The sequence below is a fragment of the Haemaphysalis longicornis genome, unplaced genomic scaffold (assembly GCF_048455015.1).
Source record: "Haemaphysalis longicornis isolate Haplotype H1 unplaced genomic scaffold, Haemaphysalis longicornis Haplotype H1 scaffold_1, whole genome shotgun sequence".
NCBI lineage: Eukaryota > Metazoa > Arthropoda > Arachnida > Ixodida > Ixodidae > Haemaphysalis > Haemaphysalis longicornis.
The window spans coordinates 413,191,362-413,213,577 of NW_027526203.1; the positions used below are offsets into that span (position 1 = coordinate 413,191,362).

General features: G+C 51.2%; 1 protein-coding gene across 4 annotated transcripts in view; it reads left to right on the plus strand.

The window, feature by feature from the left end:
- Atx-1 (Ataxin 1) overlaps window positions 1-16,113 on the plus strand; it is a 145,528-nt gene extending 129,415 nt beyond the window's left edge. For all 4 annotated transcript variants that reach the window (XM_077687041.1, XM_077687039.1, XM_077687038.1 and 1 more), the window contains exons 2-3: window positions 13,501-14,255; window positions 14,373-16,113. In XM_077687041.1, coding sequence (XP_077543167.1) covers window positions 13,501-14,255; window positions 14,373-14,672 — 1,055 coding nt within the window. In that variant the 3' untranslated portion in view covers window positions 14,673-16,113. The remainder of the gene's footprint in view (window positions 1-13,500; window positions 14,256-14,372) is intronic.
- The last annotated feature ends 6,103 nt before the right edge of the window (window positions 16,114-22,216 follow it).

Genomic DNA, 22,216 nt, shown 5'->3' on the forward strand with positions numbered 1-22,216 from the left:
CTTTGAAATAGGGAGGCGGACAGCGCGAAACCGTGGTAGCCTCAATACACAACCTGAAAGCGCTCGTGTGTTCGAGATTTCGGCGCACGTTAAAGATCCCCAGGGGGCCAAAACTAATCCCGAGCCCTCCACTACGGCGCGCCTCATCGCCTGTGTAGCGCCGGCGCGTTAAACCTCATAATCAATCAACTCTAATACACAACTGTAGGGGCAAAACTGTACGCAAGTAGGTTGAGATGGTGTTTTCGAGGAAATGTGCATCCTATCCCGAGCAGTTTTAGGTCAAGTTCCGGTGCAAGAAAAAGGAGGGGAGGGGGGGTGGGGGGGGGCGTAACTGATCAAACCCCTTCTTTTGTTTTCCCGTCCACAGTCGCGGACGTCTGCACTTCGGTCCAAGAACATTTAAAACCAGCTTCGAGGGAAGAATACATGGGAATTGATGGGGTGTAATTCGAAGTTCTTACGTATAGAAATAATGTAGAGGGATGACGGGGCAAGCAAACAAAAATATTAAGCATTTAATGTGCGTGAGAAAGAGGTAAGTCGAAGTTGCGAAGCTACTGACTCGGCGTGAATCTGAGAGCGACCTGAAAATGTCGCGCTTTTGAGAACGGTTTTTATACGCCCGTTGCACACTATTATTTATTTTTGTTTTTGTGAACCAGCACCGTGCACAAAAGAGGGGGTCATTTTCTGCCGGACACCTTTTTCACTCGGAAAGGGCTTGAGAAGCAATGTAATATATGGAGTGGGCTGGCAGGTATAAAGATTAGACACTCAGATGCAGGTATTCGCATGCTAACGAACATGTTAGCAAATATGCAATAAATTAAAACGATTGCGTTAACCTCCTACTTCTATGCACGTAACAGTGTGCGATCACTTCTGTTTGAGCAAACAAGTTTTCGCGGAGTTCTGTTGATTTTATCGGGTTAAACCAGAAAAAGGTGAATGGCGCATCAACGGGCTGCTGATTTTTTTCAGCGGTTATGGGAAGGAACGCAGAATGACGAGAATACCCCCCCCCCCCCCCCCCGGCACCACCTCATGTAGTGTATCACTCCGCCAAAGCGCCGGACCCGTGACGTCAGTGCGCGCGCGTTTTGAAAGGGGTTTGCTATGAATGCGTGATATCGTCTGCCTTGTCTCACGCAGTTTGTTTGTCGTCACTGGAGTCGTTTATAAGCATATTAGGTCCCAAAAATCACGGGAACAGCTCACGCCATGTTCAAAATATTCCCAGTAACGCCCTACTTGCGCCGCGCGGAGAAACATCCGGCTACGGTGATAAGGCACAGCGGCAACTTCCGGTGCCGTTCTTAAGTTGTCACCGAGTATAGCGGCTTAAGCAGGTGTCTTGCCTAACCCTTCGACAGTTTTGCTTTGTGTTCCAGCCACTACGCTACCACAGAGGGAATAGTGTGGGTCATTGAGCAGGTGTCTTGCCTAAACCTTCGACAGTTTTGCTTTGTGTTCCAGCCACTACGCTACCACAGAGGGAATAGTGTAGGTCAGAGAACTTGGCGATGCATACGTACGTGTGCGCACGTTTTATTTATTTATTTTTTTGCTGCCCTCGCATAAATGGGGTTCTGTGAAAAACTTGCGCTCTTTATGGACCCCGCTTACGGAAGCGCTCACAAACATCAAATCCAAATGCGATAAACGTAGGACCCCCTATAGCGTGCTCTGTTGGGCAGTGTAGCGTGCTATGCAAAATCTAAATCCGTATCTAATTCAGCTAAGGGCGTATACCTTGAGCGGGAGATAGCTTGGAGATGAACAACCGTTTCGATTACACTAGCAAGCTATTCTCACTATAATAGCCTTGTATCCGTCTCTGCCTCTAACCACGCTATATACTTCGTCTCAGTGCAGGTTGTTGTTGCATGTTGATCAGTACACTTTATACACCCGTTTTCACAATATTTGGCCAAGTTATCCTGGCGTCATATAAAACGCGAGCATGCTTTCGACGACCGGTGCCTTCACGTTCGAGGAAAAAACCGCAGTGCGTGTCCAGCTCGCCTCCCGTGGTCACCATTGGGCAAGTGGTGTTCTGGCGTGCATGTCTCAGCTCAAGCTCCCTTGTGCCCGCTGTATGCTGTTCTGGCAAGCTGCGCGAAGAGCCTGCACGCTGCCTGCTGCGGAGGTAGTGTTCAGCGAGTGTTGTCGTGTACGCTCGGCATAGGAAAAAAGCAGTGCCGCATTTGCGACCCCAACCTACAGCGTTCCATTTCTCTGCGGCGGAAGGGTGTGCGCTCCATGTGCCGTCTGCTCAACGCATTTCGGTCTGCTTGGGCAGCCGACGCTCTCCCATCCATAACGGTACCGTACAAAATAATGTGTCCTGTGAGCTTCCAGGCGTTGGGGATGAAGTCGAATATTGTGCTTTTTCCTTGGGCGTGCGGAAGGGAGTGGGGGGGGGGGGGGGGGGGGGGGGGGACGCGGGAGTAGCAGGACCTTCAAACTGGGGAAGCTTTGAAGCAGGAGCTTTAAACTGAAGCCACAACACCTGAAATGTTTTTTTGCTTGTTTTGATGCAACCCAAGTACGAAAGCAGTAGCGTTCGAGTGAGGGTTCGCAGAACAGCGCACATGGACGGGAGCGCACTGCTACCTTCTGACACACCTGGGATATGAGAGCAGTGCCGTATACGAATATCGCGCGCCCGCGAGTGCGAATGAATGAATGAATGAATGAATGAATGAATGAATGAATGAATGAATGAATGAATGAATGAATGAATGAAAAATCATGAAACCCTCCGTCTGACGACGACGATGGTTGAACGCGAAGCTTTCTCGTGATGGATTCCTTGGTTGGCCAATCCCACACTGCGAGTCCGTGCTACTCCGGAGTGGTGCTTGGCATAGTGAGCAGGTACTTTTTCTAGTGGATGCCGGTGCAAGGTGTTCAATCTCGAAATGTTGGCATTAGGCCTAACGTCCCAAATCTCAATATGTGACGTTAGGCCTGACGTCCTGCGGCTAACGGCCTTCGCCGTGCAGAGTTACGTCATTAGATAGTTTTAGCAGTCCGTCTGTTCCATTGGTTACGTTTTTACCGGGTTTACCGGGATCCGTCTGCGCCTGCGCGCGCGGAAGGGCGAGGAGGTGCGGACATGGCGAAGGCAGGCCCGCGGAACTAATCCCCCTACCGCGACGAATGCCCAAGTGCCCTGACGGGTCCCGGTCAACACGGTAACTACGTACATGACGGAACAGACGGACTGCTAAAACTCTCTATTCTCACCGCACGGTAACGGCTGTCGACGTTCACCTCAGAACATGACGTTAGGCTTATAGTATACGTCGCGCCGTCGTCGCCTGCCTCACCTCCTCACTCTGCTGCGCATCAACATTTAGCGAAGAGGGCCGAACGGAACTGTCACAAAGCTTCGCGGGGAAGGGTTTCAATTGTTCTACACTGCACCCACGATCGTCATCATCGTCCGATAAAGTTTGCTTTCCTGCAGTGCGTTTTCGCGTGCGGGCATCATCAATGAGAGGCTAGAAGCTCCGCTTTAACAACCTCATTTTGGTCCAACTTGGGTTAGGGAAGGTGGGAGCCCTCTTCACGTCTCCCCCAGCGGCGTGCCCCTTTCTCCAAGTGAGCGCGCTGGGCGGGAGAAAGTGTTTATTGAAATGAAAATATTTACAAAAAACGCATCGTTGGCGCGCGCCTGCTGTGTGCACTAGGCTGGCTTCCTGGTCCACTGATATGGACGGATGGATCGAACAATTATCAGCCGTTGTACAGAATTGATCCCGCCTGCAGCTTCCGAATGCCGTGTGGCCTGGGAAAGCGCGACGAAGCAGTTGTTCACCGCATCCGCCTCAACGTCGCTTCTACCAGCCACTACCTGTACAAGATGCGCCGAGTCGCCTCCCCTCACTGTCACGTATGCAGTGTTCGTGAGGGCATAGAACATGTACTGTGTGTGTGTCCCCGTTACGACAACCCGCGACTAACCTTGAAGACGACCTTGGGACTGCGTGCTGATGCATCACTGAAACTTTGCGACGCCATTGGCCCATGGCAGTCAACTGCCGCGGCAACACGGAGTACACGGGCCTTGGTGTCATTCCTCCGTGACTCCGGCCTGAACAAAATCATGTGACGGTTGGCTTAACTATATCACTGTGCGTGTGCTGTGTGCGCGAACCTGCGTCGATCAGTTCGTGTGAGCTTATTTGTGTTTGTAGGGTCTGTTTGAGTTTTTGCGTGATCGCTTCCTTTCACTTTTGCACCTCTCATATTCATGTGGAGTAGCAAGCCAAGCTCGCTGCCAGGTTTGCTTCTCCTCATCATTAAAGGCATTCCTCCTCCCCCTCCCCACTCGGCGTGTGAGCGCGAGATATGCCTCTCTCTCCCCCGTGCGCTCCCCTGATTTTCTCGTCCCCTCGGCCGCCAAGCATGCGAGGCCTCTCCTAGCGTCACAACAAGCTTATTTAGTGACGCTAGCCTCTCCCATAGAGACTTCCACATGCTGCTATCCAGCGCTGTCCCCTTCGTCTCATCCGTCCGTCGGTCCAGCGGTTGTCAGTTCTGCACATTACAATGGCCAGCCCAAGCACCCTTTTTCATTTGAGCTAGGATGTACCCCACTTGAGTTTGCTCCCTAATCCAAGGCCCTCAATTACGCCTGCTGGTGGACTTTTCTTTCGATTTTGTGATCAATAAATTCATTCATTCCTGCTCATATCATTCTCCTTTACATGGCTCGTTGGGCCAGCCGATGTTTTGTTTCAAGATGTTTCCGCCCCATAACACATCGCCGGGATTACGCACCTCCCCCTCTCCGCCCCCCTTTCGTTACTTTATAGTGCTCTCCCGTCCAAATTAATTCTGCCCAAGTATTCCTTCTCGGTATTTGGATCGGCACAGACTACGTGCCCAACACGGTTGTATTCATCGAAGTCTTCTAGGATTTCATTGGCTAGGCTGAAGGGGACGCTTTCCGCATGGCTGCATGTTTGCCTGCTATTGACGGAACAAGCTAGCTGCGGCGCGCAGGCATGTCGTCGCTTAGGCTGCTCGCAGTCGCGTGGTCGCTTCGTGCTGTGCGCGGAGCTCGCTTTGTTATCGAGCTTCGGTCGCTCTCTTCCGACAAGACTAGCTGATTCAAAACGTTTATCGGAGCTGTTTGACCGGTCGCCGATTGGCCAACAAGGCGCGTAACACGTTTTTCGGGCGCAGCGTATGTTTGTGTTCGAGGGAGAGAAGAGAAAAGGAAGGGCGCTCTGCGCCATTCATGTTATCCGATTTTGTTGCTCTCGCTGCGTCTGCCCTATCGTTTCTTCAGCTTCCGCCCGCGCTCTTCATCGCCCAGTGTCGGTGTTGCCCTGTCACTGGCGGTTCCTCCCGGTATGCCAGTCTTAAACTGGGACGCCCGAGTACTACTGAGTGCAGCACTCCATCACATCGGCTGATGTCGCCAAGCAGCCTGGGGATTTTCCTCTCACCACCATGGTTTGCCTTGCGCAAAAGGGCGACGAGCTTTATTGTCGGATGGCGATAAGCTAGCTGACGCCGCTTCTACCGTTTTCACGCCGAGTGCACAGCTCCTGCGGCGATCTTTGAAATTGTTTTACAAGCAGCCCAGTGTCAGCAGCGCAAATCAGCAAGTTTAAAGATCGCAATAAACTGAACGTGCTCATAGCATGTAAACAAGTCTTTATCCGCTTTTGGATTAACGTGTAGCGCAGTGACTTCTCAAAGTATTTCTTCCATACGTATATCGATGAGGGTCGGCAAAAACGCTCAAGGAATGACGCTTAAATAAGGAGCCCTCGCACCTTTTGATATTGCGTAACCGCACAATTTCGAGTCCAAGCGTTATTCGCTTGGTTTCTTCTTAGGCTGTGCTTGTAATAGATAGTAAAATGACACCCGCACTCGTTTGTGTGCCATTGCGCAGTTGGTGCGCCGACGTGTCATCTCATTTTAATCTCGCCCCGCGCGGAAAGGCCACTGCTGTAACAGGTCGGAGCGACTCGTGTATCAGAACCGATTTTCTGTCCTCGCGGGAGGTAGGGAAGCTCCCCCGCGAGTCGCCTTCCACATGTGGGCGAGCACCGGATCATTCGGCGATGTGTTGCAAGGCGTGGCACGCTGGCAGAATCATTCATGAGAACACGCCCTGCGAGCCGCCGTTCTCGCCACTCGCCGGGGTTTTTCTTTTCGCGGGCTCTGCTCTTTTTCGGCTGGCTTGATCTGCTCGGAGGGGGGGAGGGGGGAGAAAAAGCAGTTCGCGGCCTGCCCGAGCTCTTTGCGCCAAGCGGAGCAGACTGCAGTAGTCGGGAAGCGTCAACAAACGTTCATTCGCCGGCCGTATTAGGAGAATACACGGTCCCTTTACCCAGAGGTTTACACCCCCAAAAACATTCCACAACCATGATCCCCCCCCAGGGATTTATACACCCCCTCCCAGCAGCCCCCCCCCCCCCCCAACACCCCCCAGGAAAATTTCGGCACCCCCTCCAGATCGAAATTCTGGATAAACCCATGCCTTTCCCCTTGTTGTGGGCGGCGTCTCCTGGTGGTCATCGCCAGCTCTCCGTGGGCTAGCTTTTTCGATGTTTTTTCTTGCGATTAGGATCTTGGCTTATGGATAAGGATCTCGCGATAACGATTTTTTCCGGTAACTTGCGGCGAATGCTGGTTGTAGTGCACGCCCGTTCACCTTCAGCACAGCCGTGCAACAACGGGAATACCGTTATCTCATGCATTATCGCACCCATTTTTTGCGCTTAAATTACGCACTTTTTAGTCTCCACGACCGGTCAGTTCGCGCTTTCTTCGAGTCACCTATCCGAGGTGCATGTAAAATTACTGAGGCATGTGACGATGGTTGTTCGTAGTCGCCGCGTGTCGTGATGCACGTACTACTCGTATTGGCGCGTATTTGCATGTGGCATGCGTCGGTGGCGCGCGTATTTGCGTGCGTGCGTAGCGCTCATCCTGGCTGAGCGCGGTAATACGGTACCGATGACGTGGCTACTGTCCCCGTGACGCATGCACACTTCAGAGTCAGCGTATTTACCGAAGCGCGGACAACCGCAGGACGAAGCGGTGGAAGCTGCTGGCCGTGCCCTGCGCCGTCGAGCGGTCTCTTGGCGCTGCCGCTCTGCTCGAATGGAAATCAGCCGTCTCCCCAACAGCTGAGAGGCGCAGCTGCTATCTCTTGGCGCTTCTTTGTGATCCGCGCTGTTTCCGCAACAAGCGACGACGCTTCCCGGGGCGGCCTCTTATCGGAGGGGGAATTGTTTCGTTTTTCTTTCCGAGCCGCGCCGACTGAGCTTTGCTCTGGCACCTCCTCCTCGCGTCGAGAGCGGCTTCGCTCTCAAGGCTCTCGATAAAAGGTCTGCGTTACGCGGCCGATAAAAGCGAAATTAACGGTCCACGTGTCATGCGGCGACACACGAGCCCGCGCTCTAGGCCTGAAGCGGCCTGCGTTTAGAGTTTCCGGTTTTAACCGATAAACGCCCGCCTGTGACGAAATTGGCGGTTTTTCTCCCTCGCTCGCAAACGTGACCGTTTTTATGGGCTGGTAGAGGCCCGTGGTAAGAGGCCTTGTGTCGCTCCCTCGGGCAGCACGCGGCAGTGCGTAGTGTAGTAAGGGGAGCGGAGCTTGCCGTTGCCATTGAGGGGAAGTCCAGTGCCCTTGCATGTCAAAAAAAGTGCCGCGTTATCGCGTACGTACCTTTCGACAAATCTGAGTCATCGCGGAAGCACGTGTGCGCGAATGAAACGCGCTGAGCCGGGTGTGCTGACTCTAGTCGCTGATAACTACAAGAAGAGCACTATTTTTGGCGTTATCTTTGGCTTCTTTTTATGTTGTGCCTGTTTCGGTGTTTGTTTTTCTTATAAACCGACAATCTGATTCTCACCGTTCGCTTTACGCGTGAAACTGCAGATTCGGCAGCGATATTTTGTAGCTGTCACCAGTGACGTTGCTAACCAGGATGGCTTTTCTGGTTATCTCCCGATTATCCCGGTAAGGTTTTTTTTTTGTCGTGACAAATTTGACTGGTCTTGGACATGCACGTTACAGACCTGACGTACGAGCTTTGCTCTTGCATAATGTGCCTGCAAGAGTTAGTGCGAGTTCATATATATATAAAAAAAAAAACGAAACGTTTTCGCGCTCTTTTTTTTTTTTTTTAATTCGAACGTCTTCCCTGTGGCATAATAGATGATTGCATTTCTTAGGATGTACTGCCTGCAGCGCACCTGAATGGCCGACTGGTGCTTCCAAGAGAGCAAACCCGACGAATAACAGGCCCGAAATGTGATTTGACTTTTAGAACATGATCTGCCTTGCGGCATCACGCAATGCGAAACTGCCATTTTTGCATTGCGGGGCGTCACAGCGCGGACCCCACCTTTTCTGTGAAACTGCTAGCTGGGTCTTGTAATTGCCGTACTTTAGCGTAGTGATTGGTATTTTAGCACGTTGTGGTGCAGCAGGCTTTTAGAGTGTACTCTTTTGTCGAGCGCTGACCGCGTTCGGTCATTGCACCTTAAGCGATCTATTGCTGCTAATTATGCTTTTCTTCTTGGTAAAAATAAAACCAAATTAACATTTTTTTGGAAACTGTGATACAAACCTCGTTACTATATAATAGCGCCTGATTTTTTTAATATTTTTTTTTTTTTTTTTTGGGGGGGGGGGGTCCGGATTTAGAGAAATTTAAACCCCGAAGATGAAATGCTTCATTATGTGTAAGGAACAATGCAACTACCGTTTGAGCAATTACAATCATCAATTAACTTCTAGTTCACGGTTTAATGGCACATGTTTGTATTACTAGGAAATTTGATACAAGCAATAAATAAAGCCAGTTCATTTGATCAGAGAGAAAGGTGTAATGAACATTGAAGAGCTTAGTCCCATTAACGGGATGACTGGGTACGTCTTAATTTGGGCATTGGTTTGATATACGCCTTCGCAATGTGCGCCGTTGAGTGTACTGCCGATTCGATTGACACCGTCCCCTTGTGTGGCATGTGTGTGTCAGCTTCAGAACTTTGATCTACTTACGGGAGAAGTTTGAAATGTATGTTTTCACCATCACGTGACTAGCCAATCGATTAGCTTTATTTATTACGTGCCTCTAATTTTCCACTAGTACATATACGTTTCTTGAAGATAAACACGTTCCCCAACACCAGGCACAAAAAAGTTAATAACTTTCGTTATCTGATCGCGTGGTAATTACATTCCTCCTTGTCCGTCCCGCCCTAAAACCGCCAGCAAGAATAGAATCGCTGTCGCCCCCAGTTTCATTAAAAATATTTTGTCTAACAATACCTCCAGTAGTACGTGTCTGTTGTGCATGAACACGCACGCACGCGCGTGCGGGCGCAGGTTTAGGATTCGACACGAATGCGCTTCCGGTTTCGGCCGATGGTCACGCTCTGCCGCATTTAATCGCTCGTTGCGAGATCCTCATTGACAGTTGCGGCTGTGGCGTGATTTCGCCACGAGCGTTTCACATGTGGCTAAACGATGAATGCGCTATTTCAAAGCAAAGAACGGCGGTTCCCAATGAACCGTGCATTTTAACGCGGCTCATTTCACTTGGTACTGAGCAGCTACTGCGGCTTTGGCAGCCAGCTCCCCCGCAGTGCTTTCATATCCTGTCGGGCATTTCGCGCAGGGGCCGCAAGCACGCTTCCGGCGGCCAGCTGCCTCGTCGGGCGCGGGCGAAAACGGCCGACCTTCGCGAGAGCACGCGCAGTAGCCCACGGGCTGGTTGGCCGAGCTGCAGCGGTAGGCGAAGGCCGCCGTGGGCAGACGGGCGCGCGTGGGGCCCTTTATCGGCGAAAGGTGGCTGCAAACAAGGGACGCCGTGAAGACGCTGATCTCTGCCAGCGACGCGTCTTCGCGGCGTCCGCCCCAGCAGCAGTAACTGGTTGCGACATCGATCCGCATGCGGCCGAGTAGTACGGTAGCTTTATCTCGCGCCTGCCTACTTTGTGTACGGAAAGGTCACGACCGGTTGTAGCGGACGGGCAGGCGTGATCGGTAGTAAAAGCACGCCTGCTGGCAGTCGGGTAGTTGTGCGCTTTGATTCATTTCGGCTTTGCTGTGCTGGAGCCCAGACCGGCTCCCAGGAGGAGGAGGAGGAGGCTCGCGTCCGGTTCTCTTCGCCTTGCGAGAGGAGGTGGCGGAAGGGGCCTGTTTTCTGCAAGCGTTTCTTTTGCACTCGCGCTACGTAACAAGCCTAATTTTAGCGGTCGTCTCGTTCCCCGTAGTCTCGGTAAGTCACAAGGGAAGGGGGGAGGGGGCGTAAAAAAATAGCTGTGTGCGAAGCGGTAGGTCAGTTTGACCGATTACGGCATCGTTGTCTGGAGATATTTTGTTCAAAGGCGCTGCCAGTCAGTGCAGGGCGCAATGGTTTTTGCACGTTTCAGCTTGCCCTTTCCGAGGTTGTGCCAACGAGGTTTTGTTTTATGCAGTACTGCACTTGTCACTGCCAGCGTCTGTCTGCCGACTGTTCTCGTTGCGCCGGCGTGTTGACAATTTCAAGGTTGCGTTGGTTGGTGCCGTCTCCTTCACCGGGCCAGCCCTTTCTTCGTGCCCGCCGGAGGAGATTGCCTCGCGCGCGGGGAACTGCCGGACCGACCGAGCGCGTGCCCGTCTTCCGACGGACGTCTGTCACAATTAAGGCCTATTCACTGGGCGCCACGGCCGTAATCCCTGGGCGACCCGACGGGTGCGAGGACAGCCGCGGAAACAGATTGCAAGCTGGGAGCGTGCCAGCTTCCGGGCAGCTTAGCGGGCACCCGTCGGCCCGCTTCTCTCTGCCCGTATCGGGTTAGTGTATATCTTGGCGGGAACGTCATTGGTACCGCCCAGCGCAGTAAGCGAAGTGCCGTTATAGCGAAGCCTAACCCATCTTCGCATTTATTTGCGCTTGCGTAGAAATTTTCAGCGCAGGTGTAAATGGAATCCACGAATTGTCGTTGCTGTAACTTGACACCGCGCTCAAACGGTTTTCGAAGCGGGAAATATAACCGTATGTGCGCCACGACTGCTGATTTGGTACGTGACGCGCCATTCGGATATCATATGCAAGTTTGTTAAATAGCCCAAGTCTACGCTGAATTTGTATTCCTTGTATGACAACCCAGTGTGAGGACACTTCTCTACAGAAGGCTGGTGTCCGTAAATTATTAAAAAACATTACGCCCACCTCCCTTCGCGGGAACCCTGGTGTGATGCGACGCTGAAGGGGGTTCCATTGGCGTCGCATCAAGCAATCGTCGGGTACGGCAAGAGAGCAAGCGCAAGCGCGGACGACCGTCGACTGAGAGACCGGCCTGAGCGCGGCACTCCGCTTTTATGCGCGGCGCGCCCGAAGGAGAGGAGACCGCGGAGAGAGAGAGTACTGCACATGCGCACAGTGCGCAGCCGCGCGCAGCGCGACCGCAGATGTTGGGAGATAGTGTTCGCTATCGGAGAGAGGAGAGGAGGCGAGCGAAGGAGAGACGCAGCTGTGCGGACGCGGGCGACAGACGCACGCAGGATAGGGCCGCCGGCAAGAGATGCTCCTCTCAGCGTGGCATCTAAAAACATACTCCAGAATTGTGTGTGTGGGGGGGGGTTAATGTGGCGGAAGTGTTTAACGGTGCAGCTGCCCGCAAGTTGTTTACTTTCTGTATTTGTTATTACTACAAGTGAGTAGGTGAACAAACATTATGTAACAGAAAACACGGCCTTTAGGCACTCTCCTGTCAGAGGTGTCCTCAGTCCCGAGTATCTTGCTTCCTGGCAAGATAAGGCCTGAACAATACACATGATTCTACAAGTGACATGTTGCGATTCTGTACTTATTTTTTACTATGGATTGCACCCTCTCTAAAACCAGTTAGCAATCTCCTCTGCCCTGAGCAACATGCCTGCAGGTTGCAGGTAAATGCGTCAGTTGATGTGTAACCAGCTGCTGTGACTCGTAGGAAGGTGCGTGTCTTGCACTGCGTAGCCATTCTAGCCTAGGCCCAGAACTGGCACACTGATGCTTTTTATATTTACATTTACAAATTGGAGTGGCTCTCAGTGACAGCGCATCGGAAATTGCCCATTCGAAACACATGGATTTCCATGGAGTTTTCCATTATTTTACCACATATCATCTGTGTCAAAATTTTTGCATCTGAAAGGACAGTAACGCTGCTGGATATTATTTGCGATTTATGCAAATAAAAAACGAATTTCTGCAAAGTTTAAGAAAAGAACACTTCACCCTGGTTTGCAACACCAGCAATACCACCACATTTTCGCACCCAAATTTCCAAAATGATAAAACCCAGAAAGATCTGGTAATTATAACATCCAAATGCCTGGTTTCTTATGATTTTATTGCCTTTATGCCTGGCTTTTGGCAAGCTGGTCGGGCTAAGCCCTGCCTTTGAGTATCGTCCTCAAAGGCTTGTTGAATGGTCACAAGGCCATGTCATGCTTGCCATTTGAACAGTATACAGAATTAGATATGGCAATTATGTGGCGTCGTAATATGACAGGCAATTTAATTCAGTATAACAGGCATAACACGACAAGCTTTAAGTCTACGACGAAAAAGAAATTAGTTTAGCCCAGTACGTGCCGTAGGTTTGAAGTGTACAGATGGGCTGTTGCACAATTTTGTCTCTTATTTTTTCTTGAGTTTGTTGGGACTGAGATAGGGCCATCCCACGGAGCAAGAATATATAGGAGGCGTGATGGCCCATCGCGATACGCGCGGGCGAGCGACCCGATCACAATGAAAACCAAGGCAGACTGCAAAGCTTCGTCGCTACGACGATAACGGAGAGGGTAGCGGCACCTGATGGACGAAATGATACTGGCCGCACTTCTTTCCGTGGCTGTGCAGTGCAAAGCCGAAAGCGGCAGCCCTGCAGTTTCTTCACCCGCGGCAGATGTCGCTAGCTTAACGTATGACGAGCGCTTGTGACATTACCTGGCCGCGTTAGGGAGCCTCGTTACCACTCCTATATTGTTCTTGCTCCGTGTGCCATCCCATCACCACGAACATCACGTTTGATAGGAATTGATGGTCAGATTTTTGGGAATTGAAAAGGCATACTTTTGTTAGCAGAACAAAAAGACAGCACCATATGAGCAACATCCATGTCAAGCAGTGAAACTAAACACACAGTCATTCGGTGTTGACCGTTTTTGTTGTTTGTTGGGTTGCACATGTTTAGGCAGGAGTTAGTGCATTTACAGTAGCAGGGTGGTTACGCTTATGAAGGGGAACGAGTAAATCAGTACTTCAGAAAGTTTTTCTCCTGAGAAAGAGTACCAAGTTGGTGCATGTGCAATGCTATACAGTGCAGCAGACAGGGCGAGGATGCTTAGAAATGCACAGGAGGAGCAGTGAGAGCGCTTACGAAAGTCTTAGATTGGCCTCTGGTTCATCAGGACTTGTTTGTTGGTCAACCCCTGCATAGGGCAGTGTTTGAGACTGTTTTTGTTGTGTCCTGCAGGGCCGTGCGCGGCGGCCAGAGCCTCAATGCTGTCACTGCGGCAGCCCGACTACCTGTCCCCGCTGTGCAGCGGTGGCCCAGGGTCTGATCGCAAGGTTCGCAGTGCCTCTGAGGGTGGCCACGACTGGGTGAACATGAGCGGCGCGCCACCTGTCGAAGCACCACCAACCGAGGCCTGGTTCAGGCCACCTGACTTCCCGTCCTTCTACCCACGATTCCCGTTCCCACTCGCATATGGGGCACCTCCACCAGCTGCACTGCTTGCCGCCAGCCGACGGCCCTACCAGCCGGAACCACCGGCAGTGGCATTCCCGGCTCCTCGCCGGTCCCCGTCCAGCCCGCCCTACCGCCTGCCCAGCGGCAAGGAAGGGAGCCTCAAGCACCGCATCCTCCAGCCGCCAGCCAGCATCAACATTGTTGAGCCTCCAGCTTCGCTGCTGGCAGGGGCCCCACTGTCCGCCCCACCTGTGCGCAGTCGGCGGCCCGAGGGACCCCAGCTGGCTGTGGCAGCCAGCGGCCAGGCTCCGGGCGCACTGCACTACCCAGCCTACTTTGTCAAGGGCTCCATCATCCAGCTGGGCAGTGGCTTGCTCAAGAAGGTCGAGGACCTCCGGACTGAAGACTTTGTGAGCAGCGCCAACCTGAGCCGTGACCTGCGCATAGACTCCAGCCGGGTGCTGCAGGTGGCCGAGGCACCTTCCAAGGGTGATGGAGTGGCCCTGCTCAGCTTCTCCGTGGGCCAGAACCAGGTCCAGGTGGGTGTCCATGGGCAGCGTGCTCTTTTCTTTCCAGTCTTCCTGAATGGGTCGCCACTGGAGACCAGGTGCGGTTGCCGTGGGTATTGTCTGACTTGGCTGGGTGTTGCCGTGCAGGTAACGGTGGAGGCGCCCGTTGAGCACCCTTTCTTCGTCTTCAACCGGGGCTGGTCCTCCTGCAACCCCGAGCGCTCGCTGCAGCGCTACCAGCTCCAGTGCCATCGGCTGACCGTCGGGGACGTGTGCATCTCGCTGACGCATCGAGCCCGTCGGGGGCTGCCCCCTCGCCCGGCCCCGGCCCCGCCTGCTGCTGCTGCAGACCCCATGAACCCGTTGAGCATCCGTGAGCCCGCCCCCCGCAAGCGGCGCTGGTCTGCCCCAGACCAGGTGGCCCCTGTGCAGGAGAGGACCACGTGATGCTCTCGCGTAGTGCTGTGATGACGGTATTCTCTTCCTCGTGGCCTCCCTGCCGCATTCCTCTCCCGGACCAGCTGGGAGGCTGCACATCCAACCACTGCGTGACTTAGCTGTCTACTTACTGATTTGGGTACGGCCAGCTGAGGGCTTCCCGGTTAATGAGAACTGTGATGTTGGGTGCTGGGTTCCCCGAGCTCGTCAAAATGTCTCGCGTACCCAAATAGGCCTTTAGACGCCTGTCACCATGTGCTAGTCTCCAGGGCACGAATTGTGCTCGTGGAGACCCAAAGAACTCTCGGTTCCATAGCAGAGCCATGTGTACACAAGATCTCTAAATCTGGGTAGAAAGACCTCCCAAAGAATATTTTTGAAATGGGAAAGCTCCATTTTTGGAGCTTGCTGTCCCAGGAAGTGTAACCGAAGGCCAGTGAAAAGGGAATTTTTGGAAACCTGTCCTCCAAATCTAAGTCACCCAGAAAGCGGACTGCCCCATCAACATTTGCACGTGCAAAATGAGAACGATCTCACTGCCTGGAGCAAGGCAACTCCGAATTCAGATACTGAGGCCCTCTTGGAAGCAGCAGACTCCTTGCTCTCTGCAGAGACCATGCTGGCCATGGGTGTTGTGTTTTGGCGATCTCCAGCATTGTTTGCTACTTGTTTTTGTTTGTTGTTTAATACCTTCGTAATTGTTTGTGCTCCTTCACCAAACATGTTTGTTACTGCATTCGTTATATTGCCATTGTCTGTACGAGTGCCTCTCCTTGCTCAGGCGTACATGCCATTCTTTGTAGGCAAAAGTCGTCAGCTCAACGAGCACCGTCTTTGTGGCCACTGCTCATGTGAAGTCCACATAGGCAATGCCAAAAGGAAAGGACTTGGATGGCAAGCCCACGTGTTCATATTAAACGCTTACACAGGGTTGACTGAAGCCAATGGTATAATGCTAGTGAAACCTGCCCCTGCGTAAATCTCGCTAAATGTAGGCTCATGTAGGCACAGACCTGTGCAGTGTGCCGCCAAAAGTCCAGTGCCTTCTTGCTGCTAGAGAAGCCCTCTTGTGGGCACTGTCCGTTGCTTCCAGAAAATTGCCGCCCTGCTGCGCATTCGAAGCGGCTCCCACAAGGCACGTTGTGTATTTCCTCCGTAGGCAGGGGCTGGTTCACGTCAATGGGCCTGTGCAAATTTCCTACCGATGCGCTGCCAACAATGTCTTAAATGGATTTCCTGTCCAGTAAGGGCACCACCAAAGTTTTGAGACTCCTTCACTTGATCTCCTAACACCGCCAGTAAACACAAAGTGGTTAAAAAGGCAACACTAAAGTTTTTCCTTTTCCCATTGTTGTCTTCAAGACAAGTGTTCTATACCAGTGCACATGCTATAACTGTCTGTGTTGCTGGCCTACATACCAAGATTAAACCAGTGTTTGTTTCTTTCTGATGCACGTCTGTTTTTTTTCGTGGTGCAAAGTTTAGGACTGATAGCTGCCGCTGGTGAGTTGATCCATCACATAAAATATGGAGACAATGACAAGTAATGAATTGCTGTCAAGTGCATCGTGGGGCTGTGTTGCCTGCTGTGCTTTACGGTGAAAGCGTTTTATGGGATGCACGGGGTTGAAAAAATCGTGAGGTACACAGAATCGTAAGAAAAAAAAAGGTTTGTGCTAGCTGGGAATTGCGTGCCAGGAAAGGAAAACAGCAATGCAGGTGGTTTGTTGGGAGATGGCTTTGAGAAAGAGCAACGCAGTGCTTGCCGGGAAAGGGAAACGTCTGCACCAGAGAAGGTAGGCCGTTGCCGCACGTGCAATATGAGCCACCTTAAGTACGAACCAGTAAGTTACCGACGGGGGTGAACAGGACACTCCTGGCGATGGTGAGCGAGTGGAACGAGCTTGGTAGGTGCGGCCGCGAAATTCAGCAGAAACTTCAACAGCCGATCAACAGGAGGCTCCTGGCGATACCAAGTGAGCGGAACAAGCTTTGCAGGGTGTTGTCCAGCAGGCCGGTCAAGGGGTGATGGGTACATCCACAAAGTTCAGCAGAATGTTCAAGAGCAGTTGAAACAAAGTCCAACTAGGTTTTCACTTTCACATTCTTAGAAAATTCTAAGCATCCTCGTAATTTTTTCTATCCTTGTTCCTGCCCTATCCTGGTTTGCTGCTACTTTCAACTACATCTAGGGCCTATGGCTTGCAGCCTTAAAGAAGCTGATACTAAGGTGAGTGAAAGTTAACCACTGCATTGTAGGTCTTGTTATGATCTAGCATCTCAACATTGACATCCAAAGTGAGCTAGCTACATTGGGCCATCATAAAGAAGTAGATCTTGAGGGGGGGGGGGGGGGGGGATGGATATGAAGGCTTCTCACCTTCCTCAGGTGCCTTCTAAGGTACCGTTAAGCCTACACTGCATGCTGGCTGCCCCACTTCCTTTATTTGGTGTGGCCTAACCAGTGCCTCCTGCTTTCCTCCCCCATCATTCCCCTCTAGAGGTTATTTTTGATACTCCACTAACACCCCCTGTGATACATATGTGGTGCAGGCTGGGAACCTCTTTCCCTCTCACAGTCACCTCACTCCACTATCACCATGTAAAGAATGCATTCGGATAAACGGATATTTGCAAGGGCACGTGTCTAGTGCACAAGTAGCGATGCCCTTACATGAGCATAGCGTTTTGGCAAGGACCAGCCAAGCAGTTCAGAATAGTTGCCGGAGCAAGTGGGTACAAAAAAGTATTGTTTTTTGTGCTCAATTAGCGCAAGGAATTTGAATACTATTAGTTAATAACATAAGTGAATACGTCGGGTTTGACTCACCGCTTGCTCCTCTTCTGTGTTGTGGACTTAGCCCGCAGAAGGGCAACTTCCTCCCTCACCGTCGGAGGCAGGGAGGGATGTGTCACGAGGAGATAACGGGTACGTGGGACATTAATTCAGCCAATGTGTGGATATGAGAGAATACGTCCCTGATATAGAGACAGAACGTAGGAACAAAGGAGGCTGGAGAGAGCGTGGTCATAGATGCATTTTTAAGGGGTGTTTATTACAGTATGGCAGCCATGTGCCCCTCAATCCATCAATTTTGATGGATTATTGTAATTTGTTACATGAGGTGCGGTTTGAGTTCATGTTTAAGAACAAAAGATGAGCAGACAATTTGGCTCTGCCACCCACGGAACAGCGTGCAAAAGCAGCGTACATTCTTGCATATATAGCATTGCCCAATGCACCACAGCAGGTATGTACTACTGTATTGGTACGCAAGTTTGTGATGCTTCCGAATACAAGCACAGATTTCGTGTGGTTGACACCGCTTGTACATGCGCTCTAAGTAATTGACGGATTGATTCATTGATCACTTGGTGCATGCCACAAAATGCACCAGGCTTATATAGACCATTCCAACGAGGGTGGCGTCATCTTGCGTGCGCAGCGCCCTCTGGTAGCTGGCCGATTTTCTGGCTTGGCCGTTTGCTCCGCGGCGGCTCGGTGAATTTTTCGTTGTAGCGCGTTGTACGTTCTTTTCCGTAAGATACTTTGAATGGGAAAGTTGTTGCATAGGACCAGTTTAAGAGATCGGGCTTAAATTGGCGGCTGTTTGGGCCGCGGTGGAGCTGAAATTCGCCTCGAGATAGCGTGGTCCACGGTGGGTAAACGATGCCATGTGGAACATAAGTTTGCAATACTTCGTCAAATATTTTTTTGTTTTCGTGTTCGTGTCCGGGATAGCGTGTAGAGGGTATTTTTGTCACTTTACTGCAAAGACTGATGTTTGTTAAAACGGCCTAACCGTGATACGCTCGACGCCCATGGGCAACAAGCAGAAGTACGTGTAACAGACTTCTGGCTTCATATCCTGCAGGGTTTAATACAGGCAGTTTTGGGTGCACCTGGTAGCTATTTGACATTTTGCATAGTTTGTATTAAATCTTATCGATATATCAACACCTTACCCTCAGCCACCACTGCCGCCCACTACAAACAAAACTTCCTCTCTCTAGAATTTCAAGCTGCTCTCAGCACAATTTAGCCGTGCAACTGATGTACAACATCAATAAAATAACACAGCTCCTGGAGAGCGTCATATACGGGCTTATCAAGCGTCCGCCGTTGGCCAACCAGACAGGCGTTCGATTTGCGTTGGTTAGTTTGATGTTGCCGACAAAGAGACATCACATTTGGGTCATAGACTGAACTCTTGGCTGGAGTGAATGAGTGAGTGAACCTTACTTTGCCCGAGTCGGGGATGGGGGAAGAAGGGAGGTGGAATCCCCTTCAGTGGCCCCCCTTTTCCTCAGATTAGCTGGAGAAACGGACAACCCAGGTAGGTAGTAGTCACTGTGAAAATCGCCAAGGCCTACGTAATACTTGGAGCTGGGTATGCCGCAGTGTGACCGCAGCAACGATGGAGATAAAACTAATACCATCTTCGGCACAGGTAAGTTTCAGTGACCCATTTTAGATTGGAAAGAAGGTACAAGAATTTTCTTCCACTACTCCAAAGTAGATGTGTACAGAAAGAACTCAGAACAAAATTGCCAACAATCTTGTGTGCTTTAAGGTGCGCAACTCACAAGCTGCTAGTCTGGCTCATTTATGAGCAACATTTCATTAAAATACTGCGTATATTAGTGCTAAACCCCCACGCGCGATGCCTACAAAGCGTAGCCAACGCAAAGAAGCAGCCGCGCCAGGCCCGCCGTGATCGCGCGCACACTCCAGAGAGGGGGAAAGCCGGCCGCGCGCCGGGACCGCTGAGTGCGAGAGTACGTTTCACCCTCGCCCGATGGAACGGTCTATAGCATTTGCCAGTACCCTGCTGCCGGTATTGGCTACTTTGTAAGTACGTTTCACTTTGCTGGACCAACAGCAGGAACGTCGGATATGCGCTCCCTGAGGCAAACGTTTCGGTTTGAGGTCTTGCACTGAGTACAATGGCTTATTGTAATAAGTGTGTGCTGACCAGACCAAATTAGTCCTAAAAGCGTGACGTCAAGTTTTAAGATGATCCTAAGTTTTAGGATGAGCGTTGGGTAACCTTCAAGTTGAGAGCCTTGCGATATGCCAAGCAGCGTCATACTCGTGCGTCGAACTGTGGGTACCAGTTGACGTTAGAGCTAGGCCATGACTTTAGGCCTTACGTCGGGCCGCCGCACGTTCGCGTCGCCCCCTACATCTGCTGCGTATCTGCCTTTCCGCAAGTGAGTTATAAGCGGGGAAAAATTGCCTGACAGTTACGATACTCCCTAATGCGAAATTTGAGCGCAGCACGAACTGCGGATTCTCCTCGGTGCATAGCTGCTGCTTCGGCGGCGCGTACCTCTGGATTCTGGTAGAGTTCCTGTATATCGCGTAGCGCCAGAGTTGCGCGTCTTATTGCCACATGCCGCGGGTTCTGCCTTACTACAGCGAATACCTCTTTCAATGCTGCGCACAAGACACAGTTTTCAGTAAGTTCTGTTCAGCTGGCATACGCATGCGGCAAGTGGCAGCGGCGGTATGGTGGCTAGAGGGCACCATAGCGGCGGCCCGGCGGCGGCTCCTATACGCGTGACGGGTGGCTTTCCTGCACGGCATTAGAACTCAAGATGGCGGATGGGCGCGCAACTCTGCTCCCCTAGGGGAGCTATATACAGGAACCCTATAGATTCTGACGTCGGCGGCGCTGAGTCTCTGCTCGGGCAGCTCGTTTAGCTGCAACGGCACACGAATCACTCCCTTTGTCTCGGGAAGTGATCGCGTCATCGGCGAACGCTCGACGATGCGCGCTACTCTAGCGTTATCTCGTTGCCGGTCGCCGCCGCGGAGCACGTCCCGCGCGGCACCCTCGGCATACCCCCTTCCTCCTCACACTTTCGCCACTTTCCCCCTCCGCCGCTTTCCTCGGCCTATCTTCGGTGTCCTCGTTCTCTCGGTTACATCGCAGGACGACGGCGAGTGATGGCTTCACGAAGGCCTCACGAAAGCGTTTTCTCAGTACAAGAAATATGCTTCACGAATATCCAGTGAAACCGGCAGAGGTAGGCTAATATATAGTGATTTCGCAGAAAAAATAGGAAATCCAACTTGCATTCGGGAAGAGGCAGTTTAGAATAGCTCTCCAGAACAGTTTTGTGTTATTAACCACAATGTAGTGAAAAGAACGTAGCCACACTAAATGACAACCTGACGACGGTAATCAGAGAGAGCAGTCGCTTTAGGGAAGAGGAGAATCTAAAAGAATTTGGCAAACTTAAGTCAAACCCGGTTATGGCGAACTGTAATATGCACCGCGATTAGTTCGATATATCCAATAGTTCGATATAGCTGAACCCATCTATAACGAATTTTTTTGTTACGAGTTCGCAATACGCGGGACCCCCCCTGCCATTCCCATGCAGAGAAACAAACGCAACAAATTATAGCCATTACCTTACACAAAACAATCCATTTATTGCGTGCAATAAGCTACTTTCCGCCTTAAGTGACTATTTCACAAAATAGCGGTGATTTTTGTTTTCACTTTCGTTTTGGCGGAGACGTCGTTTGCGCCAGTTCAAGTTTGTGTTCTTCAATATCGAAGTAGTATTGGCAGAGCGGATCAACTGGCGAAGGCGCTTCATTAACCTTCATTAAAGCACTGAAGAGACTGAGGATGTGTCCCTTGCATTTTCAGTCTCTTCGGTGCTTTCAGAGCACCAGCTGCCATGACATCAGTGACGCTGTCCGTGCCTGAGGGTGCTCACAGTGACGGCAAAGTCGTCGTTGACACTCAAGAAATCCTCAAGGACACTGCTTTCGGCACAGTATCTGGAACGTTGGCGAGCTCTTCGCGCAGTTCACAGTTCGCCGATGATGCCGTGTTAATTGGTCCGCACTCGCTGACTGGATGTGTTCCGTCGTGAATCCCGTACGTCGGAAACAGTTACGGAAGATGTCAGGCGTCACGTCGCTCCATGCGAGGCTCAACATCTCAATCGTAGCCAATCAGCATCTCAATCGCCGCTCCGAGAACATGCAGTTCGGTGGCAATTGTAGGCGCGCCGAGTTCCATATATCAGATGTGACCTTCGTTATAAGGAATATGCTTCGCATGCATTTTCGTAACGGATTTGCTTTTGTTCAATATATATCAAAATTCGCTCTATCCGGGTTCTTTATAATCGGGTTTGACTGTATCAGTAAACGAAGGAAGGCATTGCGAAATGCAGGAACATGAAAGCGCAAAACCGGTGGATCAAATCGAGATAGCGGAGTTGGCGAAATTAACAGAATAAAAGCTAATGACATTCGTAACTGCAACACGGTAAAAACTGAAGAAAATACACATTAAAAACATTAAAGCAACAACGAGGAGGCTACCTGTTGGCAAAGATAAAATGTGTGCACTCAAAGATGATAGATTTCATTACCTACAACATGAATTAGATAATAGAACCAGCTTAACTGTTCTATACTGACCTGTACTCTCACAGTGTTAGGCCAGGATATTGTACTGAAACTACCAACTTGGCTTTCGATGTCCCATTAGCGGCAAAGGGGGAACGGAAAATGCGCTCAA